Here is a 26,996-nt window from a genome sequence, read left to right as displayed (position 1 = left end):
TAATAAATTGAAAATTAAAACTTAAGTATTAAATTAAACGGTTAGATATGATCTATTAGTTTCTTGATGCCTATTACGACATTTGGATTTTATTTTGATTAGTATCAAGAACTTACAATATACTAATATGAATAATTTATAGACGTTGATTTTTCAACTTATTGATACGTATTAAAAATAAAACTAAAAAGTGATAATTTTTTTTGACATATGAGATTTAGGATTTTTATTATTATAAAATTAAAAAATAAAAAGCATAATGAAGATATATGGACCTCTCAGAAAATAATCCTTGTGGTAGAATTACCATGAAATTGAAAGGAATCTTATATTGAAAAATATTCCACCTTACTGTTGACCAAACCAAATATAGAAGTACTGAATATGTATTCAAACAAACTATGCATTTGCATTTTATTATTTGTCATCTAATTAACTATTGTACGTACCTTTTTATTTTTATTTTATTCTGACAAGATGTGTGTTTTTAACTGGCTTGTTGGTTTAGGCATGCTTTGATGATTTTTCTATGTAGATGTATCCAATTTTAAACTGACAAGATATTGTATTCTAGGGTATCAAAATCTTATTTATATTGCTCTGAATGGTTCAAATTTTAAATTCAGATAAAAATATAAATATTTTGTTTCCTCTGTATTACACTCCAATTGCACATATGTACACCAAAAATTATAAAATTTAGAGTTGCATATGTTGATGATCATGTTCTCAATAAATCCATGATTCTTTGATACTACTCTGAGGGTTGAATTCCCCTTTTTATTTTTTTTTACCTTTGATTTATAAGTAATTGTACAAGAATTCAAGACATGCTGTAATGATAAATTTGATTGTTGTTGGTAATATATATATATATATATATATATAGAGTACGGCTAACGCGCTTCCTCTAGCATATGGGCCGAAATGCTTCCGGTGAAAAGTTGAAATTTCAAAATCCAAAAAGTCGATCTGAACCGTTCATCTTCTTCTCCATATTAATATCTGCTTGGAGACCAAATTTTACATTTTTCTGAAATTTTGTACTATTTATTAAGCCATTTTGAAAATCACTGATCCAACGGTAGCTTCTGATTTTTACTGTTTGGTAAGCCACCGTTGGATCAGCAATTTTCAAAGTGGTTTAATAAATAGTAAAAAATTTCAGAAAAATGTAAAATTTGGTCTCCAAGCAGATATTAATATGGAGAAGAAGATGAACGGTTCAGATCGACTTTTTGGATTTTGAAATTTCAACTTTCCACCGGAAGCATTTCGGCCCATATGCTAGAGGAAGCACGTTAGCCGTACTCTATATATATATATATTTTTTTTTTTTGAATTGTTAATGTGAAGTGAGATTGTGGCATGATTTCAATTTTGTGAAATTATTTTTTCTCTATTTAAATTGAGATATTAATTATCAAGTATTAGTAGTAGTTTTGCCCCTAAAAGTGATTCTTAATTTTTATTTTCCCATTAGCACCAAATTGAATGATGGTTAAATTATAGAACATGTAGTTACCTATTACCCCTGGTTGAATTTGGGGCTAAAACAAATTAATTTACCGTAATTTTATTTTATAAGAAGATCAAAAAGTATTGATAGATACAAAAAAAAAAATACAAATACAGATTTAATTAAAGAAAATTACAAATTTGAGGGCTTGGTCCTCTTTTCCCTCACTACCACCTGTCCCTAATTTTGTCATTCAAAATGTGTTTTATTAAAAAAAATATCAATGAAATTGGTATGGACCAGTTAGTACAAACAATTTATGAATGCAGCACCAAATATTTATACTGTCATGAAAATTATAGACATATCACACGGTATCTTGTCTAGCAATATTTATATATGGTCCTACATGAAATAATACAGACAGCTCAATTTTGTTTATTTGACAGTTGACACCTATGTATGTGTGACAAACTATCTTCATTTGTCTTTTTGTGCTAAAAAAAAAAAATTAAATGCTAGCTCTTTCATTGGCATTCAAACAAAATACAGGTAATAATTTATATTGATGTCTGTGTTAAGACATTGTGGTTGCAACTAATTAAATGTGAGACAACAATTTTGTGTACGTGTGTGTATACATGAGAGGAGATGTGTGCTTTATTAGATATTTTGTGACATTAAATAAAAAATTGAAATATATCTTCTCCTTTAATTTTGCCAACCAAAAAGAAAAATAAATCATCCAATCAAAATTTAACACCAAAACCTACCACAAGATATAATAAGTTTCTTCATTTACAAATAACTTTTTGGCACTAAAAAAAAAGTGTGGATCCCCTGCGGCACCATAGAGGAATCTGCATGCTCTGCATTAACACACCGTTTGAGTTAATTTTTTTTGACCGTGCAATCAGAATTCAGATCAATTCAGTCCACGCTTATAACGTATGAGCTCTTTACAATTAGTGCAGATTTAAATTGGACGGTCCAGACCTTAACTCAAAATTTGAGTTAACTCATAGGATACAAATTCACCGCACAAGAAGTGGAAGATTTTATTTTTACCAGTAGGCTTATAAAAATATAAAAGGGAGGAAGAAAATCACAAGAGAAAAGGCATTTTTAAGGAAAATGTTAACGAAATTTTGTACAAGAAAGCATCTCATATTTGTCGCCATCGGAAGCTAGTAGAAATTAAGTAGAAAGTTTGTACAATCTATTTCAACAAGTACAAATTCTATATAAATTTGAATGTATACATGTTTCATAAATCTTAAATTTGTTGTGCACAAGTATGATGTGTTCTTTTAAAGTAACTTCAAATTTGAGTTTGAATCCGGCCTGTATAATCAAAATTCGGACTAGCATGCAATTAATCGGAAATAATCGATAATAATAAAAAATAATTAACCAATTAGTCGACAAAATCTGTAACGGTTTGATTACCGCCAATTACTAATCAACATATTAATCGGCCTAAATGGACGTTGTTTACAACAGTGATCCACAGTAGGCCTGGAAAAGCCCAAATCAAATTGATGTAATGAGCTTAGATTAGAGATTCCTATCGAACTATAGGATTCTCTCTTGGACGTTGTCTATTTGTTGTGTTGTAGAACACCACTTAAAATAGAAAAGTGGGTCCTGCTTGCAGCTAAAAAGCAGGTCGCTTCCCATGGAACCTGTTTATGTAGAGAAATCGCACTCCGGATCTCAGCTCACGTTAATGATAATTAGTCCCACAGTTTAAAACTGAATAAATTGGGGACAGTCATATAGCAACTTGGAGAGTCGTTAGTTCTCTTCGGAGACATCCGATAAAATTGGAACAATACAGAGAAGATTAGCATGGTCCCTGCACAAGGATGACATGCACAAATCGAGAAATGGTCCAATTTTTTTTTTCTCATTTCTACAATTTTGTTGCACTTCATACTTTTTCGCCAACCAGAAAAGCGAAAGAAATTATCATCCAATCAAAATTTAAGACCAAAACCTTCTTAATGCATAGTTTAATTGAACAATAAAAAAATGCATAGTTCAACATTTCACTCCTCTACTCTCATTTATAATTATTTTTTGTTTTTATAAAGTAAACAATAAATGGATCACAAATGGTTGTAACTTAGGCCATGAGATATTTAATGATTTTCAAGATGTCAAAATTTTAGTGTATTTGAAGTTTGAACACTTGGTTGTAGTTTTTTTTTTTTTTTTTTTTTTTTTTTTAACTAGTAGACCTCTGAAAATACAGAAGGAATGAAAGTGGCAAGAGAAAAGGCCTTTTTGTTAAGGAAAAAACATCACATCCACAATAGGTCGATAGCTTGTAATTTGTTAGGTCAGGAAAGCCCAAATCAGATGATTTAACGGGCTTAGTATGGAAACGATAGGTTTCTTCCTTGGACGCTGTCTATATTGTTGTCTTGTAGAACAGGACTTAAAATAAAAAAGTGGGACCCCCTTGCAGATAAAAAATGGGTCGCTTCCCATGGAGTCTGTTTATGTAGGGAAATAGCGCTCCGGATCTCATCTCACGCAATCTATAATTAGTCCCACAGGTTAAAGGTACATAAATTGGGGGACAGTTATATAGTTACTTGGAGAGTCGTTAGTTGTCTCTTCGGAGACATCCGATAAAATTGGAACGATACAGAGAAGATTAGCATGGCCCCTGCGCAAGGATGACACGCACAAATCGAGAAATGGTCCAAATTTTTTTCTCATTTCTACAATTTTGTTGCATTTCATGCTTTTCTATCTGGGCGATCCTTTCTTTTCTCGTTGTTCTTGATCTTTTTTTTTTTTTCTAATTTGTTTACACCTTGAACTTTCCAGCTGCTCGATCTGAAGTTGCTGATCTATCGGGTTTGATTTTGGCTTTCTACGATTTTGAACCCTTTAGATTTTCATTGTGAGTTTCCATTTTTTTTGGCTTGCCTGATGTTCGATTACTCTACTCAGATTTTTCCTATTTATTGAATTTCCAGCTATTCGATGTTTTCCAGTTTGTTTTTGTTTTTCTTGTAGTTCGATTTCGGTCTCTTTGCTTTGTGCGTGTCATTAATTGTCCAATAATTTCATTAATTAAAGCTCTGATATCTTCAATTACGGTATGTGCCATCACTTCTCCCTTCTTTCCCAATGTAAATATCTGCAACTCATGAAATTCATTTATTGTAGTAATACATACTGCAGTTGTGCAAACCAGCCCTTACCTTCAACTTGAAGCAAATTAGCAATCAAAATTAAAAGTTACTAGCAGAGATTTAAAAAAAATAATAAGGGATCCTTTTGTAAAAATAAAATTTGGTATTGCACAATTATTTCATAGTTTTTATATGAAGCTTGTCTTTATCAGAAGGCTCATGTGATTTATCTTATTTGAACTTTTTAAGTGCATAGTGTTTTTTTTTAGCTCGGAGCATCAGTCATTATGCAAAAAAAATTGGAATATAATTGATTTATAATTTCTCAGAATATACTACTGCTTGCACCCAAGTTTTGAATATAACAGCATATATCTATGTTATCATATTGTTAGTTTTATATGGATAGATTTGACCAAATTGAATCATATTTGCTATGAGTGATTTGTTTGAGATAAATCAAAGTCTGTAAGTTCATGACTAAATTTAAAAATGGCTCTCAGCTGGACTCTTCCTCTAATGAAAGATCTTATATAAGTAGAAGAGCAATTCATCATTTCTAATTTATCATTATTGATCAAATACATCATAGTGTCATCAGCTTCATCATCATCAGCCATGTCGCTTTGTTGTGTTGCGATGCTTCTCTCACTGACAAGTGGGTCCCCACATTTCTTCTTGGTTTGAACTTGACAGAAGAAGGTTCTTCATTGGTAATCATGTCATTTTCTTCTATGGTATTACCTCCCGCTGATGGGTTGGGGCCCCTCACTCCTGTCACCGTAGAATGTTCATCATATATGGTAGTTATACTCTCAGCAATGACATGTGGGTCCAAGCCACCCCGTAATTGTTCAGCATCCCTTTTTCATTCATTGATATTTCTTCATTCAAGGTTTATGTGAAATATTAATAGAACTTCCAGCAGTCATACCATCAGTCGTACCAGTAACATTTCTCTCTGGAAACCATCAGTCATACCAGTACCATGTTACCAGACCAAGCAGCAAGAGATGTCCAAGTCCGTCTAGACAACGGTATTCCACCTTATTTTGTTCCAACTTAAGGAAAATTTTTGTAATCTCATGAGAAATTTATCCTTATAGAAACCAATTACGCTTCTAACTTGTAACATACCTGCTCACTAACTTGAAGCAGAGACTAGGCTTCTTTCCCTGCAACTTGTTCATTGTTCATTGGTCATCTCATTGCATTCAAATTCAAAGTTGCTTCCTCCTTGTTTTGACTGCCAGAGAGGAAAACCACAGCCGGTATGGCCGGTGGGACCATCGTGAGTAGTGCTCTGATGGTCACGGTCAATTGAACCTTTAGTAATAAAACAATAAATTCACTGTTCATTGGTCATCTCAGTGCCATAGCCTCCGATACATGCACTGTTCATTGGTCATCTCAGTGCCAGAGTTGCAAATAACAAATGCATTGGAAACAACTTTCCATTGACCTGAACGCTCACTGTCTCGCTTGCTATGCCATCATCTGCCAAGAGAACGATCTAGTCCCGATTGTCGAGTCCGAGATCCTGGTCGACGGGTCCCATGACATCGACCGTTGTGCTTACGTCACAGTGGTTGTTCTAGCCGCATGCCACAAGGCCCTCAATGACCACCATGTCCTTCTAGAAGGAACTGTTTTGAAACCCAACATGGTCACCCCCGGCTTTGACGCCCCTAAGGTGGTCCATGAGATGATTGCCAATTTCACCATCAGAGCACTACTCAGGATTGTCCCACCAGGCGTACCGGCTGTGGTTTTCCTCTCTGGCAGTCAAAGCAAGGAGGAAACAACTTTGAATTTGAATGCAAAGAGATGACCAATGAACAATGAACAAGTTGCAGGGTAAGAGATTTTGAAGAATACATGATTTGGCTATTCTAGCTAGTGAGTACCTGGGTCAGAGATTTTGAAGAATACATGATTATTGCTGTTGCTTCAAATTGTATGATTATTGCTGTTGTTTCAAATTGTATGATTATTGGAAGGAAATAAAAAAAAAAAAAAAACATTCATTTGTATGATTATTGCTGTTGCTTCAAATTGTATGATTATTGGACGGAAATAAATAAAAAATTCATTTGTATGATTATTGCCGTTGCTTCAACTTGTATGATTATTGAAAGGAAAAAAAAAATTCATTTGTATGATTATTGCTGTTGCTTCAAATTGTAATATAGAAGTGCAATCTTTTCTTTTCTAAGAAGATCCAATTTTCAATTTTAATTGATACTTCTATTGTTCATACTCGTTCTTTATAGTTGGTGTTGCTTTATTCTGTGACAGTTTTCTTTTGTCATTATAATTAGTGCTATACAAATCAGTAAATGATATACAACGATCAACATGTATATTAGTGATGTGTTTGGTCGATGTCTCCAGGAAGCGAGGGGGTCTGATGGGCGAACCAAAATTCAGTCTGAACAAGTTCAATCTGCACCGAGATTCGTACATCCGATTTAAATTCACAGAACAATTTATAAAGTTAATTTGCTACCAGAAGTATTTTCTTAACAAAAGAGAAAAAAAAGAACCAGCATCATTTTTATTTTATGAGATGAATTCGTCTAACTGCAATCCCTCTTATTCCGAAAGGGGCAAGGGTATTACATAAATAAATAAAATGTTGCAAAGCTTATTCAAAGGTCAATTGATGGGATAACAAGATCAGCTTTATTCTTCGATTTCATTATCAGCTCAGCATTAGGCCGGTCGTTGTACCCTATCTGCATTAGAAAGAAAACATGTTAAAAATACATTAATTTCAAAACCAGTCTTATTTAATGTTCTCATACACTAAGTAATAAAAAAAAGTAGTTGTGGCAAAAATAAAAAGGAAAAAAAAAATGCTTTTACCCGCCATGCAGCGACATCAGGCCCTTTCCCTATAAAAAAATAAAAAATAAAAATAAAAAGAGAGAGTGAAAAGTAAAAAATCAAGTATAATTGAAGGGTTAATGTAACAGTTTTGTATTTTTTCATGAAAGTAGCACAAAACCTGTAGAAATGTGTCGTTTCAGAACTCTCTCCATGGCAATGTTAATATCTATGTCTATGAACCTGATAAATTAAAAAGGTAATAAATTATATGAGAGAAAGGCAGGACTCATATGCATGATTTGCACCTGATAATGATTGAATTAATTTAGAATAGAACTAAAGAGTAAATAATAGAGCAAAAGGGCCCGCCATTTCTCATCGAATAATAAGGAAATTTCTTTCCAGGTAGCTTCTTCCAAAAGCAAATAATTCCCCTCTACAATCACAACTTTGTGCCTATAAATTTAAAAAAAATAAAATAAAATAGGATTAGCTAAGGTTTTCAGGCCAGATTGACTGTAACAGTTGGAGGTACGTGGTATCCATGTACCGAATACTGAGATCAGAGCTTGTACTTGGAGTTGGTATTGTTTCTTCTCTTAGCATGGGATATGATATGGTGTACCCGACTAAAATTAGCACAGTTGAGACTAAAATCAAATATTAGCCATAAGAGTGAGGCTATAGTAGAAAATCAATATTGGTTCGTACTATGGATCAATATCTTCATTTTCAAAGTCCAAACAATTGATCTGAATAATTCAACATGATCTCCATATGAAAATGTACTCAAATATCAAATTTTATATTTTTTTTTAACTTTTTTTAGAATGGTAGAAAATCACTTGATCTAAAGATTTTAGGCCATTCAAAAATAGTGATTTCTAGTTATCTAAAAAATAGTAAAAAAAATTCTGAAAAAATGTAAAATGTAGTCTCCAAGCACATTTTCATGTGGAAATCATGTTGAACGGTTCAAATTGACTATTTAAAATTTAAAAATGAAAACATTTATCCGTAGTACAGACCAATCCGTACTATGAATAGTACCATAGCCTCACTCATAACCATAAAAACACACTCACTCTGAACTGACAAATATATCTTTCTCTACTGGGTCCCCAACACCGTGATCAAATGATGGTGCATATACCGAACCCTACACAACAATACAATACATCATTAATGATACAAATTTAGATCACAACGAAAATCTATTTTTTTTTTCTTTTCTTTTGCAGATTACACCCTGTTTACTGTGTTTGCAGAATAATACCCAATGTTTTATTAAGCTTGTGCGATGAAAAAGATAAATTGGTAAGACTTCGATGGATTTACTCGATCAATAATAGGACTGCAGTAAACCAAATTAATTTAAAAATCAAGGAAGAAGGTTCAGATAGTTTGCAGGCTAAGTACTCGTATGAATCACTAAATTTGGGTTAATACAAAAAATCCAGGTACTTCTTCGTTTTTTCTCCCCTTTACATTCACTGAAGTCTAAACAGTTTGGTGTTGTTTACAAATGTGACACTGCTAATTGCAAATGTGAGATTTTTCTATATATATGCAAGTACAGTAAAATATAATGAGAGTTTGGCTGGCATACTATCAATGATATAGCGACATGCCGTGCTGTTGCCTCAAGTTGAAACCAATATACTTCAAAAGTGATGCGTTTACATATAAAACTACATAAATTTATGAATTCATTTAGTATAAAATTAAGCGGTAAAAAAATGATGCAAAATGAATATATTAAAATTAACTTATAAATCATCATCTTTTAACCGCTTGACTTTATACTAAATGAATTTGAAATTTTATAAACTTATGCATGGATCATGAAGTAGATCGGTTTCAACAGTTTGGATTCATCATTTGAAACAAATCCGATAGATTATCGAGGAGATATTACCGAACGTCTTATATTATTGATGGGTATACTTTACACACAAAAAAGACCAAGTGCATATATTTCTAAATACTAGGAGTCTAGTATATTATTATATGTAACCTCTTTTCTGAGAGTACGGAGACACTTCAGAAGTAGATCAGGGTTGAATGTCCATGGTGCTGATACAACAATTCAATTTTTTTTACGCGTCAGTTAAGAAAGGCCACAAAATGAGAACAGTAAAAGCAATCAGCTCCTCTCACCTCCCCTTCTTGCATGAGCTTCCTTTGGATCCTGAAAAACACATAGAAGGCAATAAAAAAAATGCTAAACTCTCTTTAGTTAAACAATCACTTTCTATGGTCCATTATTTTCTGAAAGATAACGATTTTGTACCTATCTAAAAAAAATGTAACAAAATTCCCAAAAATATTAAATTTGGTCACCAAGCATATATTAATATGGGATCATGTTGAACAGTTCGGATCGACTGTTTAGACCCTAAAATAGGAAATATTAACGCGAATGAAACAGGAAGTTTAATTCACTATGCACATTTACCATTAAATAGGAGCATTATTACAATTTACATATATATGATGTGATTTTTGCAATATGTTTTTAGACAAAAAGTGAAAACCAACCTTCATTTGATCCAGCTGGGACCGGTAAAGGTGGAAACCATCCATAGGAAGCACAGTGGCAACCTCTCCATTTGTCTCATTCAATCCCTTTTTCAGGGTCATTTCTGACCAAAGAGAATTAATCCGGTGAACCACTTCTCTTGCCACGGTTGACTTCCCCGCACCAGGAGGGCCCGCCAAGCCCACAATATATCTGATGGGATAATTTCATTTAGTAAGGATGACGATGTTTCAGGTTCAAGTCCAATCAGGTCAGATTTATTTTATTAGTAGTATATAACAGGATCAGCTATCAGAGTCGCATGTTAACAAAAAATCATATCATCACTTAATGAGTTTTGGATATAGAGAAGTTCCTTAGTGAAAATATATTACGAGTATAAGCCTTTTATTTAAGCACAAACAGGTCTGGCAGTTTAACAAACCTTCACCAGAACCCACCCGTTAACCCAGTGGTTCTGGTGTAACCGGTTTAACTAACTGTACGACTTAGATTATACCACAGTATATATCGGTCAAAACTCAGGACCTATATCCAGGAGTCCAGATCCTCTAAAGTTTGTGCTAAAGCAGATCGGACGGTCCGGATCTAAACTCAAAAATCTGAGTTAACTCAGGTGATATGAATTCCTATATCAAGGGTGGTAGCAACCCAATTTTAATTTTCGGGTCCTTTACCCAAAAAGCAATAAGCTTGAACAGTAGAATACCTTAAAAGTACCGTACCAACGTGTTCCTATTCTAATAACAAAAATCTTGGCGTGTGATACGTACTTTGAATTAGAATCCTGGATTTGTAGTAAAGTAGAAAGAAGATGTTGTGCCAGAGAATCATAGACTTCCACAATAGACCTTTAAAATTAAAAAAAAAATCAGTTCTCTTAAAATTACAGTTAAATTTAAATTTATCAAATTAGCTCTCAATATCAGGAATGATTAACTGGCTTACTGATAGAACCAACAGCTATTATTTGTGAAGTTCTTAATAAAAAAAAATAGAAGTCATAAAATACCTACAATCAAGGAGAGGTGCTTCTTGCTTTTGGCAAAATAAAACCTGAAGAATAGGATAGGAATTCAATAAAAAAAATATTATAAAAAATTCAAAAAAGAGAACAAAAATGTTAAACTCTTACCTTTTGCTTCTTGTATTGCACTGTTAGTGAATTTTCTTTTCCGAGAACCAATTCAGAGGTGCTAATGCTGGAAGGGATTAATCTTAAAGGTTGGTGCCATTTTGTTTGTCTTATACATGGTGAACAAACTGGAAATACAAATTAATTTCAATATCAAATTTCATGTTTGAAAGCAGTGAAGAGAAGATTACAATTTTTGATATAACTATTGGCACATCTTTTGTGGAATAGAAAAAACTATTCACAAATTTCTTTGAAATAACTATTCTTTAGAAATTTGTAAAGCAGCTTCTGAAAGAAAGAATATTTATTAGTAGGCACAAAAGTCCTAGTTCAGCAATTTTATAGAAACAATGAAAATACCTACGTTTGCTGATAATGACAAAAATATAATAAAGACTGAAGAGAAAAAAAAAAAGGAGGCAACACAATGAAATCATATATGATCATATAATGTGCATAACTCAACACGTCAGGTACTGAACTATGCAGCAAAAAGTTCGAAATTTACAAATAGGGTTCACTTAATTGCACAATTGACGATGAAATCAATTGATTGATAAGCTCAATTGATTATATAACCAGTCGAAATTCATGAATTAAGTGCTACCTTCAACTATTCTGATAAGAAATCAGACAGGAGCACAACACCCAAATAAACTAGGAACAATTAATTAGCAAGAAAAATAGCAAATTGCCTGATGAGAAAAGCAACCGAGAAGTCGTGGGGGCGTCTGAAGGAGAGAGATGCATCTTGACGGGACGTAGCATTTCTTTACTGAGGTATATCAAAAGTTTAATTTCTCTCTCTCTCCTTTTTTTTTGGTTTTCTCTCTTATTTTCGGACTTCCATTTCTATTTTCTATTGAAAGGGCTTGTAGTGGATTCAGATTCTCTGAGGCATAGCATAATGCAGTAACAGCATGTCGCTCGATTCTGACAAGACCAAATTAGAAGAGTCAACAGTATTTTAGTATTGCATGAAGTAAAAACTTCTCTGTCAATAATAATTTTACACCAGTACAAGTTGCACTAAAGAAAGTGCCGAATCACGAGGACACATCAGACAAGTGCCTAAAAATACTCTCAGCAACCCCCAAAATCTCAGTAATTTGTCTAATCTATTTTGGTATCCCTCTATGCAAGTACCAAAATTGTCGTTAGGTTTTATTTTATTAATGTTTGTAAAATCACACAAACATGATGAATGCCTCTAAGGTAACCAACTCAGCCATAAATATCTGACAAGTTAAACCTTTCTAAAACCAATTTATTTACAGTTTTACACAATCAACTTCACTAACAAAACACCAATATGCCCCTTCCTCTTACAAGGAAAAAGTGGGTTTTTTTTTTTTAATTAAAGGGCTTCAGTAAACCTCCAGCATTTTTAGATGATTTTCGCGAGAATTTAACATGCATCTCTCTATGCTCGTGCCACTACGCTCAACTCATGGTTACAAGTTCCTTAAACCCGCAGTTACGGGTTCCTTTCTGAGTTCAAGCATAACATACCATGATATCAGGATCTTAGAGAGTATTTTTTTGTAAAAAACAAATTAGATCGATTTTCTTGTTTCTTTTAAAAAAAACAGTTACAGATTCTTCACCAGTGATCTCAGATAATCAGGGAAAATGCCCCCATGTGGAAACATTTCAGCAAAAACACACCCTTGGATTTAAATTCAGCAAATTAATTGTATGAAGCAATGTCTAAATTTTTTTTTCATCTAGGTTCTAGCCTAATTAGGCCTGTTCTAATTAAACCAACAACAGCTCAAAATAGAAGCTTTGGCATCCAACAGAAATAGAAAAAAGCCGAGAAATTTAAAGAGGACCGAGAACCCCACTACAAGTCTAAAATTCTAATCCACAAATCATGATCACTAGAGTTTTGATCAAATCTAGAAAGCACCAACTATACTACAAACAATCAAATTATTTTGTCAGAGATGGACATGGCACACTGTCCCAGCCTTGCTCTCTTTCTCTTTTTCTCTTCATTAGATGTCTGAGACAAACATCAATGTCATTATTAGGCCCCGAATCATAGCAACAGTAAAACTTTTTGGATCAAATATATTTTCATAACCATAGACCTTAGTAGAGGATGCTGGCTACATGAAATGAAATCAATATCCTGCGAGTTGAAACGACAATCACCTCCTGTTAGTTAAGTAGGTTCTCACACCATTCTGTACATGCCCATATGTTTCAATTAAAGATACAAGGTTAAATGTTGTGTCATAAATTTTGCTTGCCAATAAGCCCCTACAATATTGTAGTAGATTTAAAGGTCAGTATTACATTATTACAGCAAAACCAACAACTGTACGTACTACAGTATATAGTGCTTTTATTCCTTTTTTATTTTGAGATCACTTTGGAGTTGGGAGACTCCAATTGGATTTTTGGATCAGCTAGTCAGCTCGAGCACACTTTTACCAGTATAGGTAGAAACTAATTAGTTCAGTGCCCTTAAATATTAATAGATAAATTTCAGTAATAGCAACATGCATTTGCTCTATACTCACAATTCCCTGATTTTCTGGTAAAATATTTTTCAACTAATACAGCAAATAGAAATCCTGGAAAATGAACCTCTAAAAATCACTATCCAGGCTTTGGTTTGAGGCTACTAAAAATTTCCTCAATTTTGCATTTACTGTGTAAGATTTCCCTTCTTTTTATATATATCTTTAACAATATTCACCTGAAAACCCAACAGGAATCCCAGTAATAAACCTCTCGAAACCACAACCCTGGCACAATAGGTCAATAGCAGTACCTGGTAAGTACAATAATGTATGCCTTTCGGGTCGTGTCTTAACTGCATCCGAAACCCGTCTCGACAAGCTCTTCCAGATCACATGCACCTCCAAAGCCCATCCCCTCATCCCTCATTCTCCACTTTCACCAAAATCCCTCAGGCTCGGGTTCAAAATCGACTGGTTTGGCATTTTTCGCGGTGTGTTGGAGAACAAAATACAAGAAAGAAGTAAGAAAAATTACGAGCAATAAAAGAAACGACTTGGGCTAATCACAATAGGACGAACCGTGCTTGCAATCTTTCAGCCTTCACAGAGACAATTTCTCAAACACCTATGCATTGTTGCCTTTTATTTCCCAATTCACTTCATAGCTTTTTCTTTGAGCCATCCCCTTTGGAAAAATTAGAAATAATAATTAGTGAAACAATTAGTGAAATCGTTCTATTTTCTCCATTTAACACAATGAGGATTAGAGAAGTGCAACCAAGGGTCATCTATTCCATGATTTATAGTCGATTTTATTCCCACTACTCAAAGGGGACTGTATAAAGAGTAACAGACTGGTCAAGAAAACAGTAGTACAGAAAATTCCATGTAAATGCTTTTGGGAGATTGAAATTATCTTCATGAAAACGATAAATAAATCAAAATGGCATTGCAGCAAAAAGTAACGACAAGATTAAGTTGTATCTGGAAATACGTTCTGATAAGGACCAGGTTTCCCTTCAGAAATCTCAAAGTAGATTTAACATCATTTGACATTTCACAAAGAAAAAAGAGCACAAGGAGCAAAAGGGAATGAAATGCTAATAAAGATTATCTGGATCCATGATTTATAGTCTTCTATAATTTTTTTTCTGGATAATAAATTAAGAGGCCAGTTTACAATTGTCTGGATCAAAATCTGTCTAGGCTTGCTCACCAATGTGGTAGTACCAACTCGGTTCTGGTAAGGAACAATTCATCTTTTTTGATAAAACTGGGTATAACCCATTGACTTAATTACTATGAAACCACAATTGTTCAGAAGTCTTATACCAGCTCTCTGGTACCAACTTCAAGATCATCCTTACACAAAACCCTATTATACCTATTACAGACCTTACAAAAGATTTCCAAGTTCATCCATTAGAAATGACAATGTTCAGGTACGATTCATAAAAAAAAAATTACCTTTAGGCTGACAATTTTCCGGTATTTTTTTTTTTACTTGAAACCCATAGGTCCTTTTCCTGTAACTTGTTTGCTCTTTCAAAGCTCTAAAATGTACCATCATACTGGACCTATATGGTGATAAAAATACTTTACATGCGCTCCAAGGATACAACACAATCTACATCAATTAGTTTTATTTTTAAATAAATTTGTTTAAATATATTTGCATTTCACCATTGCCCTGAAGTACACGTATATGTCCCATCATTTTTCGCATGCCAAGTTTTACTCTAATGTTTACATGCACCTTACACTAGTTAACATGTTACTTTATCTGTTTAAATAATAAATGAACAGGTATAACCAGAAGACCAAAACTAGTATCAAATTTAAAAAAAAAAAAACAATCTTGAAAAACCAAGCAGCAGAATTATGTAAAACCACAAGACCAAAATAAATCAATAAAAGCGAAAAAAAAAATTAAAATGATGCTTAAAAGCTTTATAGTAGCAAGAAAAATGAAAACCATAATAACTAATGAGTACATTAATCTATGCAACAATTAAGAAAATAATGATCCAAAATAGCACACTATATTTTGTTCCTATTAAACAAGCAAACCAGCCTATACCATTCCAAAAGTTTTCTCAATTAATATCATGTTACTTGCACAGCCCACCAATTCTTAAGAGCACATCAGGCTCAAGGAAGGACTTTAGAATGTTATAAGTCACGACATCAGGCTGATGCCCTTTAGAAATCATGTCATTTAGAATATCTATTGCCTTCTCAATTTCACCTTTCTTGCATAGCCCATCAATAAGAGTGTTATAGGTCACCACATCAGGTTGATACCCTTTAGAAATCATGTCATTTAGAATATCCATTGCCTTCTCAATTTCACCTTTTATACCCAACACATTTATAAGAGAGTTGTAGGTTATGACATTAGGCTCATGCCCTTTAGAAATCATGTCATATAGAATATCCATTGCTCTCTGAATTTCACCGTTTTTACCCAAACCATCTATAAGAGTGGTATAGGTCACCACATCAGGAGCACACCCTTTAGAAATCATATCATTTAGATAATCTAGTGCCAAATCAGTGTCACCATTCTTGCACAGCCCATCAATAAAAATGGAGTAGGTCGCCACACTAGGAGCACACCCTTTAGAAATCATGTGATTTAGAAAATCCAATGCCAAATTAGTTTCGCCATTCTTGCACAACCCATCAATAAAAATGTTGTAGGTCACAACATTAGGCTCATGCCCTTTAGAAATCATGTTATTTAGAAAATCAAATGCCTTGTCAATTTCACCTTTCTTGCACATCCCATCAATAAGAGTGCTATAGGTCACGACATTAGCCTGATGCCCTTTAGAAATCATGTCATCTAGAATATCCATTGCCTTCTCAATTTCACCTTTTTTACCCAAACCATCTATAAGAGTGGTGTAGGTCACTACATCAGGAGCACACCCTTTAGAAATCATGTCATCTAGAATATCCATTGCCTTATCAATTTCACCTTTTTTACAAAATCCATCTATAACAATGGAGTAGGTCACCACATCAGGACGACACCCTTTAGAAAACATATTATGTAGCAAATCCATCGCCTTCTCAAAATCACCTTTTTTACACAACCCATCTATAAGAGTGCTATAGGTCACCACATCAGGACGACACCCTTTAGAAATCATATCGCACAAGAAATCCATTGCCTTCTCAATTTCACTTTTTTGACACAACCCATCTATAAGGGTATTGTAGGTCACAACATTAGGAGCGCACCCTTTAGAAATCATGTCATCTAGAATATCCAATGCCTTATCAATTTCACCTTTTTTACAAAACCCATCTATAACAATGGAGTAGGTCACCACATCAGGACGACACCGTTTAGAAAACATATTATGTAGCAAATCCATCGCCTTTTCAAAATCACCTTTTTTACACAACCCATCTATAAGAGTGTTGTAGGTCACCACATCAGGACGACAGCCTTTAGAAATCATATTGCCCAGGAAATCCATTGCCTTCTCAATTTCACCTTTTTTACAAAACCCATCTATAAGGGTATTGTAGGTCACAACATCAGGAGAACACCCTTTAGAAATCATATCATGTAAAAAATCCACTGCCTTCTCAATTTCACCGTTTTTACACAGCACATCAATAAGAGTGTTGTATGTCACCACATTAGGACGAATCCCTTTAGAAATCATCTCCCGTAGGAAATCCATCGCCTTCTCAAAATCACCTTTTTTATACAACACAAATATAAGAGTGCTGTAGGTCACCACATCAGGACGACACCTTTTAGAAATCATAACATGTAAAAGGTTAATCGCCTTCTCAATTTCACCTTTTTTACACAACCCATCTATAAGACAGCTGTAGGTCACCACATTAGGAGCACAATCTTTAGATATCATATGCTGTAGAAAATCCATTGCCTTCTCAATTTCACCTTTCTTGCACATCCCATTGATAACAATGTTATAGGTCACAACATTGGGTCGGCATCCAAGCTTGGGCATTTTGTCGAGCACAATAATTACAGCCTCACCAATCCTATTCTTGCGACAGAGGCCTTTAAGTATTGGATAAAAGATATGAGCATTAGTGTCATGACCCTCTTTGAGAAATCGTCCCAGAAAACCAAACATTAGGCTGACCCGATCCGTTTGCGCACAACATTCCATCAAGATCTTATAGGTATAATTATCAAGATCAATTCCTTCATCTTGGGTTAAGCGGGTGAATAGAGAAAAGACAAGATTGCTTAAAGTTTTGGTGCGAAGCAAGGCAGCGAAGAACTTGTTGAATTCACGGATGTCAGCTCGAGGATTCAACAACCGATTGAACTGGCGACGTGCCCCTTTCGCAGTAGTAATGACATCCGCTTTCTGTTGCTTCCCCTTTTGCCTTTTCCATGCCGCCTTGTGCTTCTTCTCCTTCCTTTTCTGCTGAGGTGGCATCTGAATCTTTCCAAAAAGATCGTCAAAATTGATGTTAATGGGGGAATTAGTAGTAGAAGGTTGTGGAATTGGTTTGTTGGTTATTTTGTGGGGATGAGAATTGGTGGATTGGGGGAATGCATAGCAGACAAGGAAGAGGCTTCGATGGGATTTGGAAGCAGACGGTGAACACGAAGAAGAGGGGGAAAGTGATAAGGCACACACCATTTGATTTTTACTGTACTACTGCAATAAAAGAAAAATGCAACTGTGAAGGAATATGAATTTAACAAGATTCATGTAGTTTAATACAGTTCCATATGAATTCTTTGGCAACTAATTAAAGATTAACGCTAATTCTATAGCTGTTCATACCTCTATCCTCTGGAAGCGATAGAAAGTTTAGAAGACGGAGAAATCAAAGAATAAATTTGTTTTGTGAGATGTGATTTAATTGGGGAAGATAGATCTGGAACTTTCTATAAAGTGGACAAAAGACTACAAACCAGAATAGAAGAAAATCGGAGAAACCGAAGAGAATGCAGGGAAATTTGAGGAGACTGAGCCTGTGCTGCGGAAGCGGAGCTTGGACCGTCTGGTCCGTTCGTTCCGGATCGGACGGAACATATCAGATGTTACAAATTTTGAGAATATTTTTTTTTTTCAATTCAGCTAAGATCTAATCTTATTTGTCCGATTCGAAACGAACATATCAAATTAAAAACTCCACAAGAATTGGCTCTGCAGAGAATACGCTCTCCCCCTCTAGCTACTGCTAGATGCTTATCTAGAAATACAGGAATTCATATCCTCTGAGATATCTCGTATCTTGCGTGATTTTCTAGAAAATCTCAATTGTTCAAATACGTATGCACGAATCTTAAAGTTCAAACAATACTGGTCCCATACGCTATCCCGAATAGGCACCGAACACGTCGGTCATGCAAAATATGAGATATTTCAGAGGATACGCACTCGAAATACAGAGCTAGCAAACGGCAACTCAGATGCAGTGAAATAATTCACTTTTTTAGTTTTAAATCGGGAATGTTTGATTCCGATTTTTTTAATAATAGAAAATAAATGAAATATTGAAATAGAGATTGTTTATGGGTTTTTTTAAGGTATAGATAGACCGGAAATAACTTTGGACGGGACTATTTATTCCGTTTGATTTATCCAGCTGCTAATTTTACAGTGACGTTAATTAAACGGGACGGTAGAAAACATCCCGTCCTATACAAACCAAACAAAAAAAAAGAAAAATGCGGGACGGTAAGAATAATCCCGTCCGCGGCTTAGAAAAAAAAAAACCAATCTTCATTTATGGAACCAAATCTGCTGCGATTTCAAAGAATCACAGGGATCCTGCAATTCTACATCCACCCTTTCATTTGCTTTGAGAAACGTGTATAGAAAATAACTTCTCTTGAGATTCATAGATTCCAAAAATGAATGGTTAGATCTGAAATTGCAGGACCTTGCAATTCTTTAGAATCCAGCAGATGTATTTCCTTCATTTATGGGAGGCAGGCCCCTTTCTTTTGCAATTTCATTAAAAGCGTTCATGTGGCAATGGACTGCTTTCATGGAAGTAATTGGACAGGATAAAGAAATCCATCTGCAATTTTTTTTTGGACGGGTTTGATTGTACTGTCCGCTTTTTTTTTTCCACCGTTAATCTGATTAAGGTTTATTTGGCAGAGAATTAGCAATGGATAAACCGAACGGGATAATTGATCCCGATCTACTTATATCTCGATAAAATTCAGAAACGATCTCTTATTTCGATATTTTATTTATTTATTTTCTATTAATAAAAAAATTGGATGTTTGATTTGTATATCCGCCACACCATTCATTCAAAGGGAAGCGTATGCGGAGTCGTTCCGTGCAGAGCTTTTAATCTGGTCCGTTCGTTTCGGATTGGACGGACCCGATTAAAAGCTCCGCAAATTTTGGAATTTTTTTTTTTTAATTCGGATAAGATCTGATTTGTTCCGTCCGTTTCAAAATGAACGGACCAGATTAAAAACTCCACACAGCTGTGCACAGAACAACTCCGTAGAGGATACTATTCCTCATTCAAAGCGGGGCACACATATTCAAAATAATGAATTCGAATTCTGAAATAATTTTGAATGACAGATTTAAATTAGACGATCACGATCCAAAATCCAAAAATTGAGTTATCCGGACCCGGCAACTGAAAGGGAGCAAGGGGACAGAGGCGAATTAGATTTAGAACTAATCTGGGCTGTCTTTTGTTTCTTTCTTCTGGGCCGAGAAAATAAAAAAATTGGGCTGGACTCTCAAGACTAATTAATAGAGGAGACCAACTTGTTTCACAAAAATTGGGTTTGTATAGGATTGATTTAGTTTGATTTATGTTTGATTTAGGTTAATTTGGGTTATTATAGGACTAAAAAGGGGTATTTTTGTGATTTTAAAGTTTTTAAGAGCTTCGATGAAAATTTGAGATCCTTTGGTCAAGTTTAAGGATTTTGAAGGAGGTTTGGTAAATTTGCAGGTTTAATTTTAAAGGGCATGTTGAGTGTTATGGTTTGAAGTGATACGTCTTAATTGCTTTAGTTGACTTAGTTGTTATTGGTTGTATTTTGCCTTAGCTGTTTTTATTTTCAGTTTAGCTGTTTTTGGTTTTGTATATTTTGGACTATGCATTTGTATGAACTTGAGCGTTTCGTAATGAAACCGGTGGTATCCCCACTTTTTCAAAAAAAAAAAATTTAAAGGGCATGTTTGCAGGGGTGTTGAAAAGGTTTGGTTTTCAACCGAATCAAATTTTTTTGGTTTAAATGGTTCAGTTTTTTAGTTTTAATGGATGGGTTCGAGTGAATTTTTGAATTATTAATGTATTGGTTTAGTTTAGACTTTTCAAAACCGACTAAATCTAACCGACCGAATTATATTGGTTCAAGTATGATTTATATTTTGTTTGATTCAATCATTGCTTATTTGCTTCCTTTCTTTCATTTTAGTTTAAATATTTTAGAACATCTACATATTTTATATGTAATTGAACAACTTGTGTATGAATGTAATTTTTGTTAATAATAGCACCAATAATTTTATTTCGGTTTAAACTGAACTGTTCTTAATCGGTTTATAATTTTAATCCGTTTGGTTTGATTTTATTTTTTAAAACCGAAGAAAAGTTTAATTTTGTTATTTAATTCGGTTTCAATTTAATCGTTTGAACACCCCTACATGTTTGTGGGGTTAAAAACCGCAAAGGGTTCATTATGGAACTGTTCAAGGACGACACTCCAAACTTGATATTTTCTAGGGGCTCCTATGCATTTCTGTTTGTGGGGTTAGAATTCCTTTTTAACACCGATCATATGTGCAGAACTCTTGAGTTGGGAGGGAAGCTTGCTCATAAGCGTTCATCTTACATTCATTTTGAAACATATATGGCTCGATTTTTTTAATAAATTTATTGTTTGAAGATTTAGATAATTTATTTTAACACAAAATTATTTTTGAAAATATTATTTGTATACCGCTTGATTAATTTCTCTTTCAAAATTATAAAGTATCATAAAGAAGTGCGCTGCCCAACCCACATCACTCAAATCACTTGAGTCGTTACAGAAACAGAGCTTTATGGTAGGAATTATCATCCTCTAAGATATCTCAAACTTTGAGTGTGTTTATGGAAAATCTCAACCGTTCAAATACGTTCTGCACGAATATTAAAACACTAATTATACTGCCCCTGCGCTATCCCCGAATAGGCACCGTACACGTCAGCCACGCAAAAAGTGAGATATCTCAGTGGATACGCACTCTTATGGTAGAATACGTGGCTTATCTCTAATGGACCGTCTAAAGAGAAGACCAATTTTAAGTAGAACACAGAAATTGCGGAAGCCAATCTGCTCATTTTCCTGAGAAAAGGAGATCCTTCTATTCTCCAATCCGAACCATTCAACATCGATCAAACGGTTTCAATTTCTTTTTAACATGGTACGAATCTCAAAGCACAAATAAATCAGATGTAATTGAAGCCGTTTGATCGTTTTTAAACAGTTCGGATTAGAGAATAAGAGAGTCATCTTTTTCTCAAGAAAAGGAGCAGATTTCATTCCAGAAATTGCTTGAATATTCTAAATTGGCTCCACAGACCACAGCCCTCGTCTACTTTTATACGGAAACAGACGATTCTATCGGTTCAAGAAAATCAAGAATTGGTTGTGAACCGCGGATCACCACCTCAGCAGTCAGCGCGTTCTCTGCAAAGTCAGCTTCAGACTTGGCCCAATGAATGGTTTTATTTGGCGGACCCCACTTGACAGCGACGGGAGTGTTTAATTAAAACGTTGCCCGTCCCCTTCTCCGCACTGACCGTCCTTCCCGTGCTTCCGTCTTCTTCTTCGCGACTTAGAAACGGGTCGAAATTGATCCGCTGTTTCCAGGATCATGACATCGGCCAGACGCTCGCCGGTCGGCTTCTCCGTCCGCAACTCTTTGCAGTTGGTTTTATAGTCCCACATTAAATTATGAAATGCGCAACAGCGGGAGAAGGCCTATAAAATAGGTAGGAGATGCAGCGTTTAAAGGCAACGTACCGGGACGGGGTCATTGGGTGATCAAGTAGGCTCAAGGCCTGGGTCAGTGACCTCCATTACACTTTGGAGGACCGCTGGCCTACCTCCTCCCCAATTGGGAGGCTGGGCGTCGCAATTTTTGGCAGAGGGGGTACGCATTCGCGGCCCCTGTCATTTCTCAATTCAAATTTTCTCTTTGCCGCTATTTTGGAACACTTAAGAGTTAGGGAGTTCTGACTTCTGATCGGCATTGGATTTGGAGCAATGTTTAGTACCCTGTAGGCTATAGCTATACTCGCTTGAAAGTTGAAACTATAGCAAAGTTGGGTACAAATAACCTATCCAGATTAAAGAATTTAATTCATGAATTTCGACTGATTATATAATCAATTGAGCTTGTCAACCAATTAATTTCATCATCAATTGTGCAATTAAGCGAATCCTATTTGTAAATCATTTGAGACTTTTCGCTGCATAATTCAATACACCAAGTGTTGATTTTTTTTGTTTGGAGAGAAAGCCCTTAGGCGTACCAAGTGTTGATTTATGTGCAATATATGCTTATATATTATTACATTGTGTTGCCTAAGAATAGCAATCTCATAAAAAATGCGTGAAACTTTTGCATTAGTAAGGTAATAGGCTCCTCTCTTCTCTTTGCTACCTTTAAACATGAAATTTGATATTGAAATTACCTTGTATTTCCTAATTTCTTGCTAATTAATTATTCCCAGTTTATCTGGGTGCCGTACTTCATGTCTGATTTCTTACTAGAATGGTTGAAAGTAGCGCTTAATTTATGAATTTAGACTGATTATATAATCAATTGAGTTTTCTTTTTCTTTTTCCGAAAGGCTTGACAGTGGCTATCAAAATTCATAAAAAATTAAATTTACATCCAGGTCCCTACAAAAAGTAACAATTCAACAACTCTTACACCATAAAGCTACCTCTTGCAGTATTTTCCCTCCCAATACATCTGATCTCATCCGTTTTCCTCAGAAAATAAGCTCGTCTGGTCTCACACTGTAGATGTCTCCTTTGTAAGACGTTCCTTGTCAGAATTTTACTGTGAAGCATCATGATAAGCTAAATGCCAAGTGTCGATTATCAAGAATGACTTGACTAGTCAATTCAATATCTTAACCAACTTGTGACGATAAACTAGACGTAAATTAAGTCCAATTAGCTAGGTTAGGACATGTAGTTAATTGAATTGGTGATAAACTAAACGTGAAACCTCTTGACTCAACTTTTATACAAACATGAATGAATGTAAATGATATCCAAGTAAGTAGATTTGTCAATCCCGATGGTGAGCCGTAGTCCCTACATTCTCCTGATATTGTTTCCAACCACTATTTTTCTTCTGTTTGTTGAATCACAACCAAATTTGGACATTGACAGCCTGCAACCCAAATTGCAACATGCAACCAGAACCTTTTTGCTGTTTTATTTCCTAAAATTTAGTTTAAATTGGTAATAAAATATTGTTCCCCTTTGTTCTTGTGTTCGACCCCGATACTCCAATGAGAGATTGTTTACTTGCAACCGATCATATTAGAGTACTAGATATAAAATTCAAAGCTAAAAAGAGTGTAAAAATACCACTAAAAATAAGCGCGTAAAATAATCACAAAAAATCTAAAATATTACAAAACATATATATATCTATTATAAAAATTAAGAACAATCAATGGTACACGCATAAATTCAAAAACTATAGGTTAATTAATTTTGTACAAGTTTGCTATAATTTTAATATCATTAACATTATATTTGCTCCACGCTAGAGTTTTATTTGTAATAAATAATTTTAATAGGGGGGACTATTGAAAAGTTATAGTTGGGTATTTTAGTTTCCTTTTTTTGTTTCATCTTTTTTAGATAAACCTGGTGTAGGCATACCATTCGGGGAAATCACAGCTCACAAGTCCTTCGCTCTTAAAGCTGACCACTTTAAAAGCATTGAAATAGAGAATCGCAAGTAATTACTGAATGGTTTTGTTGAATTGTATCTAATTTATCACTAACAGCTGCTGAAAATGAAACCCTGCTAAATTTTTTTTTTCCTCATGAAAAAAGGGGGGATATTTTCGCATTGTGACAGGTGATAACTATACTCATCTCAGTCGAATGAAAAAAAAAAGAGAAAAAAAAAAAAAAAACTATTCTCTAAAATAAAAGTGTGTATCCATTTTTTATACGGATCCGAAAATAGAAATTTTGGATTCATTTATTTAGTTTTAATTTGATAAAAAAGTAAAAGTTCTATAAAACTCTTATTAGCTTATTAGATTAAAACCTCACCGGAAAATTAATTTACAACTAATATTTTTTTTTATTTCCAAACCGGCTTTCTATAATTCTATACTTGAATGTTTTGGCAATTTCATTCAGAAAAAAAGATTAAAAATAAGATCAAAAGATCTTTCGTTATTCTCTATTTTTCTTCTGAACGAATACAATATTGCCTTTTTTTTATCTTAAGTTTGATTTTACTATAGTTCTTTATTTGAATTAGTCCCAGTAATGGTGTATTTTTACCGTAATTTTTAAAAATACTATACCCCAAAAAAATAATAAATCAAATAACCATGTTTTCTGAAAAATTTGAATTTTAACACGACCGCATCTCCTAGATGTAGCCACCTTTCTGGAGGCCGCATCTAGGGGATGCAGACAATTTCTGAGGTGGCCGCATCTAGGGGCTGAGGCCCCCTTTTTTTCTCTTCTCTTTTTTCTTCCCCTACACGAGGAAAAAAAGAAAAGACAAGGGGGGCCTCATCCCCTAGATGCGGCCAGCCCATAAATGGTCCGCATCCCCTAGGTGTGGCCTCCATAAATGTGGTCGCATCTAGAGAATGTGGCCGTGTCAAAATTCGAATTTTTCAGAAAACGTGGTTATTTAATTTTTTTTTTTTCGGGTATGGTATATTTAAAAATTTCGGGTATTTTTATTAAGCGAGGTATACAAATTTCTTCTTTTTCTGTCCTTTTTTGTGAGAATTAAATCCAATTTATAAGTAAAACACAAAACAGAATTAAAGGAATAAAACAATAAGATTTCTTCTATTAATTAATTTACCCTCGATGAATCAATAGTAGGGGTGGCAACGAACCGAACCGAACTGAACTTACCTTAGGTTTGAGTTTGGTTTGAATTAATTTCGAACTGAACCTGGTTTGATTCGTTTCGAACCGAATCCGAATCGAATTAATTGTGAACTATACATTTTTCGAATCGAACCTGAATCGAATCAAGAACTAAATTATTTTTTAGCAGCCCTAGTTATACTGGTAGTTTATACATTAATTTTTTCTCGTGGGACAAAATTCACATGACTTCCTTTTACCGGTATAAACTATGAAATAAGTGTTTTTAAGTTGAAAAATTGTTTATGAAAAAATACATCAGAGACGGCTTTCCTGGTATGAACTATGAGAGACGACTGAAGAGAGAGGAGAGACAGTCATCTAGGTCGGAGAGAGAAGTGACAGCCGGAGAGACAGCCAGTCGCCGAGAGCGTCGGCTAGATTTTAGAGCTAGAGGGAGAGTGAGTTAGGAAGAGGTGGAGAGAGAACTAGGTTATTGATATTTGAGAGCGATGGAGTGTCGACTAAGTTAAATTATGACTCTCTATCTTATATTTTAATTTCATCAGATAAATGGATGGCCGGTGATTTTATGAGATTCGAACCACAAAAAAATCACAAACCTATTTCGATCGAACCAGGCTAGGTTTGAGTTTGGTTTGAATTAATTCCGAACCGAACCTGGTTTGGTTCGTTTCAATTCGAACTCATTTCGAATCGAATTAAACTCGAATCAAACCCGAATCGAATCACAAACCACGAATTTTTTTGCCAGCCCTAATCAATAGTACTCAATACTCTTTCTTAATTAATATTCCTTTTGTTTTATTTGGTACATGTGCTTTATTAGAAAAAAGAGCAAGAACACGGACACTGAAGTAAAGCAGTTTGATGCAACTCAAGGACATCCACATAGATTTTTATTTTTACCCAAAAAATAAATAATTTTATTATAAATAACCACGTTTTACGAAAATTTTTATTTCTATCCAAACTGCATATATTCTGTGCGGCCCGAATTAAAAATTCGGACCGTATAGAATATATGCCGAATTTTTTATTAATATCCAAAGTTAATATTAAATTTCAAAAAATAACCGCATCAGCAACGTTTCTCGAAATATACCCTTTCCGGAATTTTTTTTTCCGGAAACAGAGGATACTTCCGGAAATTTTTTTTTCCGAAAACAGGCACTGACTACAAATGGCGCTGGCTCGTCCCCGTCCCCATCACACCCCATCACATTTCAGCGTTTTTCAAGGTATTTTTTTTTATTTAATTTATTTAATCTATTTAATTTATTTAATTAATTT

At 34.4% G+C, this 26,996-nt stretch overlaps 3 protein-coding genes, 1 long non-coding RNA gene and 3 other non-coding genes across 8 annotated transcripts in view; 4 read left to right on the top strand and 3 right to left on the bottom strand.

Annotated features, from left to right (window-relative positions):
* Positions 1–3,260: 3,260 nt before the first annotated feature.
* Positions 3,261–3,363, top strand: LOC144545385 (U6 spliceosomal RNA). Its single transcript, XR_013508487.1, has one exon. It is a non-coding gene; the product is annotated as a U6 spliceosomal RNA (small nuclear RNA).
* Positions 3,364–4,054: 691 nt separating this feature from the next.
* Positions 4,055–6,644, top strand: LOC144544878 (uncharacterized). The gene is made up of 2 exons (XR_013508352.1): positions 4,055–4,575; positions 5,204–6,644. It is a non-coding gene; the product is annotated as an uncharacterized LOC144544878 (long non-coding RNA).
* LOC144545407 (U6 spliceosomal RNA) lies at positions 4,080–4,182 on the top strand. The gene has a single exon (XR_013508505.1). It is a non-coding gene; the product is annotated as a U6 spliceosomal RNA (small nuclear RNA).
* Positions 6,645–7,146: 502 nt separating the features above from the next.
* LOC144545291 (P-loop containing nucleoside triphosphate hydrolases superfamily protein) lies at positions 7,147–11,972 on the bottom strand. The gene is made up of 12 exons (XM_078293877.1): positions 11,819–11,972; positions 11,121–11,248; positions 10,998–11,041; positions 10,759–10,836; positions 9,985–10,177; positions 9,604–9,634; positions 9,461–9,519; positions 8,529–8,602; positions 7,813–7,899; positions 7,622–7,683; positions 7,480–7,508; positions 7,147–7,349 (listed from the first exon to the last, which is right to left on the bottom strand). The coding sequence occupies exons 1-12, from the start codon at positions 11,889–11,891 to the stop codon at positions 7,263–7,265; spliced, it is 945 nt and encodes a 314-aa protein (XP_078150003.1). The 5' UTR covers positions 11,892–11,972; the 3' UTR covers positions 7,147–7,262.
* An 802-nt stretch (positions 11,973–12,774) lies between these two features.
* FBL17 (RNI-like superfamily protein) overlaps positions 12,775–26,996 on the bottom strand; it is a 55,912-nt gene continuing 41,690 nt past the window's right edge. For both annotated transcript variants that reach the window (XR_013508391.1, XM_078293715.1), the window contains exon 11: positions 12,775–13,131. Coding sequence is in view for 1 of the 2 variants with exons in the window: in XM_078293715.1 (XP_078149841.1) it covers positions 13,054–13,131 (78 nt within the window). In the remaining variant the exon portion in view is untranslated. The remainder of the gene's footprint in view (positions 13,132–26,996) is intronic.
* Positions 15,503–18,544, bottom strand: LOC144545130 (uncharacterized). Its single transcript, XM_078293714.1, has 2 exons — positions 18,391–18,544; positions 15,503–18,261 (listed from the first exon to the last, which is right to left on the bottom strand). Exon 2 carries the CDS (start codon positions 18,241–18,243, stop codon positions 15,709–15,711), a length of 2,535 nt encoding a protein of 844 aa, XP_078149840.1. The 5' UTR covers positions 18,244–18,261; positions 18,391–18,544; the 3' UTR covers positions 15,503–15,708.
* Positions 22,600–22,757, top strand: LOC144545405 (U1 spliceosomal RNA). Its single transcript, XR_013508504.1, has one exon. It is a non-coding gene; the product is annotated as a U1 spliceosomal RNA (small nuclear RNA).

This window comes from Carex rostrata, chromosome 27, assembly GCF_964058835.1.
Source record: "Carex rostrata chromosome 27, lpCarRost1.2, whole genome shotgun sequence".
In the NCBI taxonomy this organism is placed as follows: domain Eukaryota; kingdom Viridiplantae; phylum Streptophyta; class Magnoliopsida; order Poales; family Cyperaceae; genus Carex; species Carex rostrata.
This window is presented reverse-complemented; position numbering and strand designations above follow the sequence as displayed.

Excerpts from the sequence above, each read along its gene's own strand:
- LOC144545291 (XM_078293877.1), bottom strand. The coding sequence starts at position 11,891 with ATGCTACGTCCCGTCAAGATGCATCTCTCTCCTTCAGACGCCCCCACG. Across the intron at positions 10,178-10,758 it reads ATCCAGGATTCTAATTCAAA|ATATATTGTGGGCTTGGCGG; the intron begins GTACGTATCACA and ends TTATCCCATCAG. Across the intron at positions 9,635-9,984 it reads CCCAGCTGGATCAAATGAAG|GATCCAAAGGAAGCTCATGC; the intron begins GTTGGTTTTCAC and ends TGTGTTTTTCAG.
- LOC144545130 (XM_078293714.1), bottom strand. The coding sequence starts at position 18,243 with ATGGTGTGTGCCTTATCACTTTCCCCCTCTTCTTCGTGTTCACCGTCT.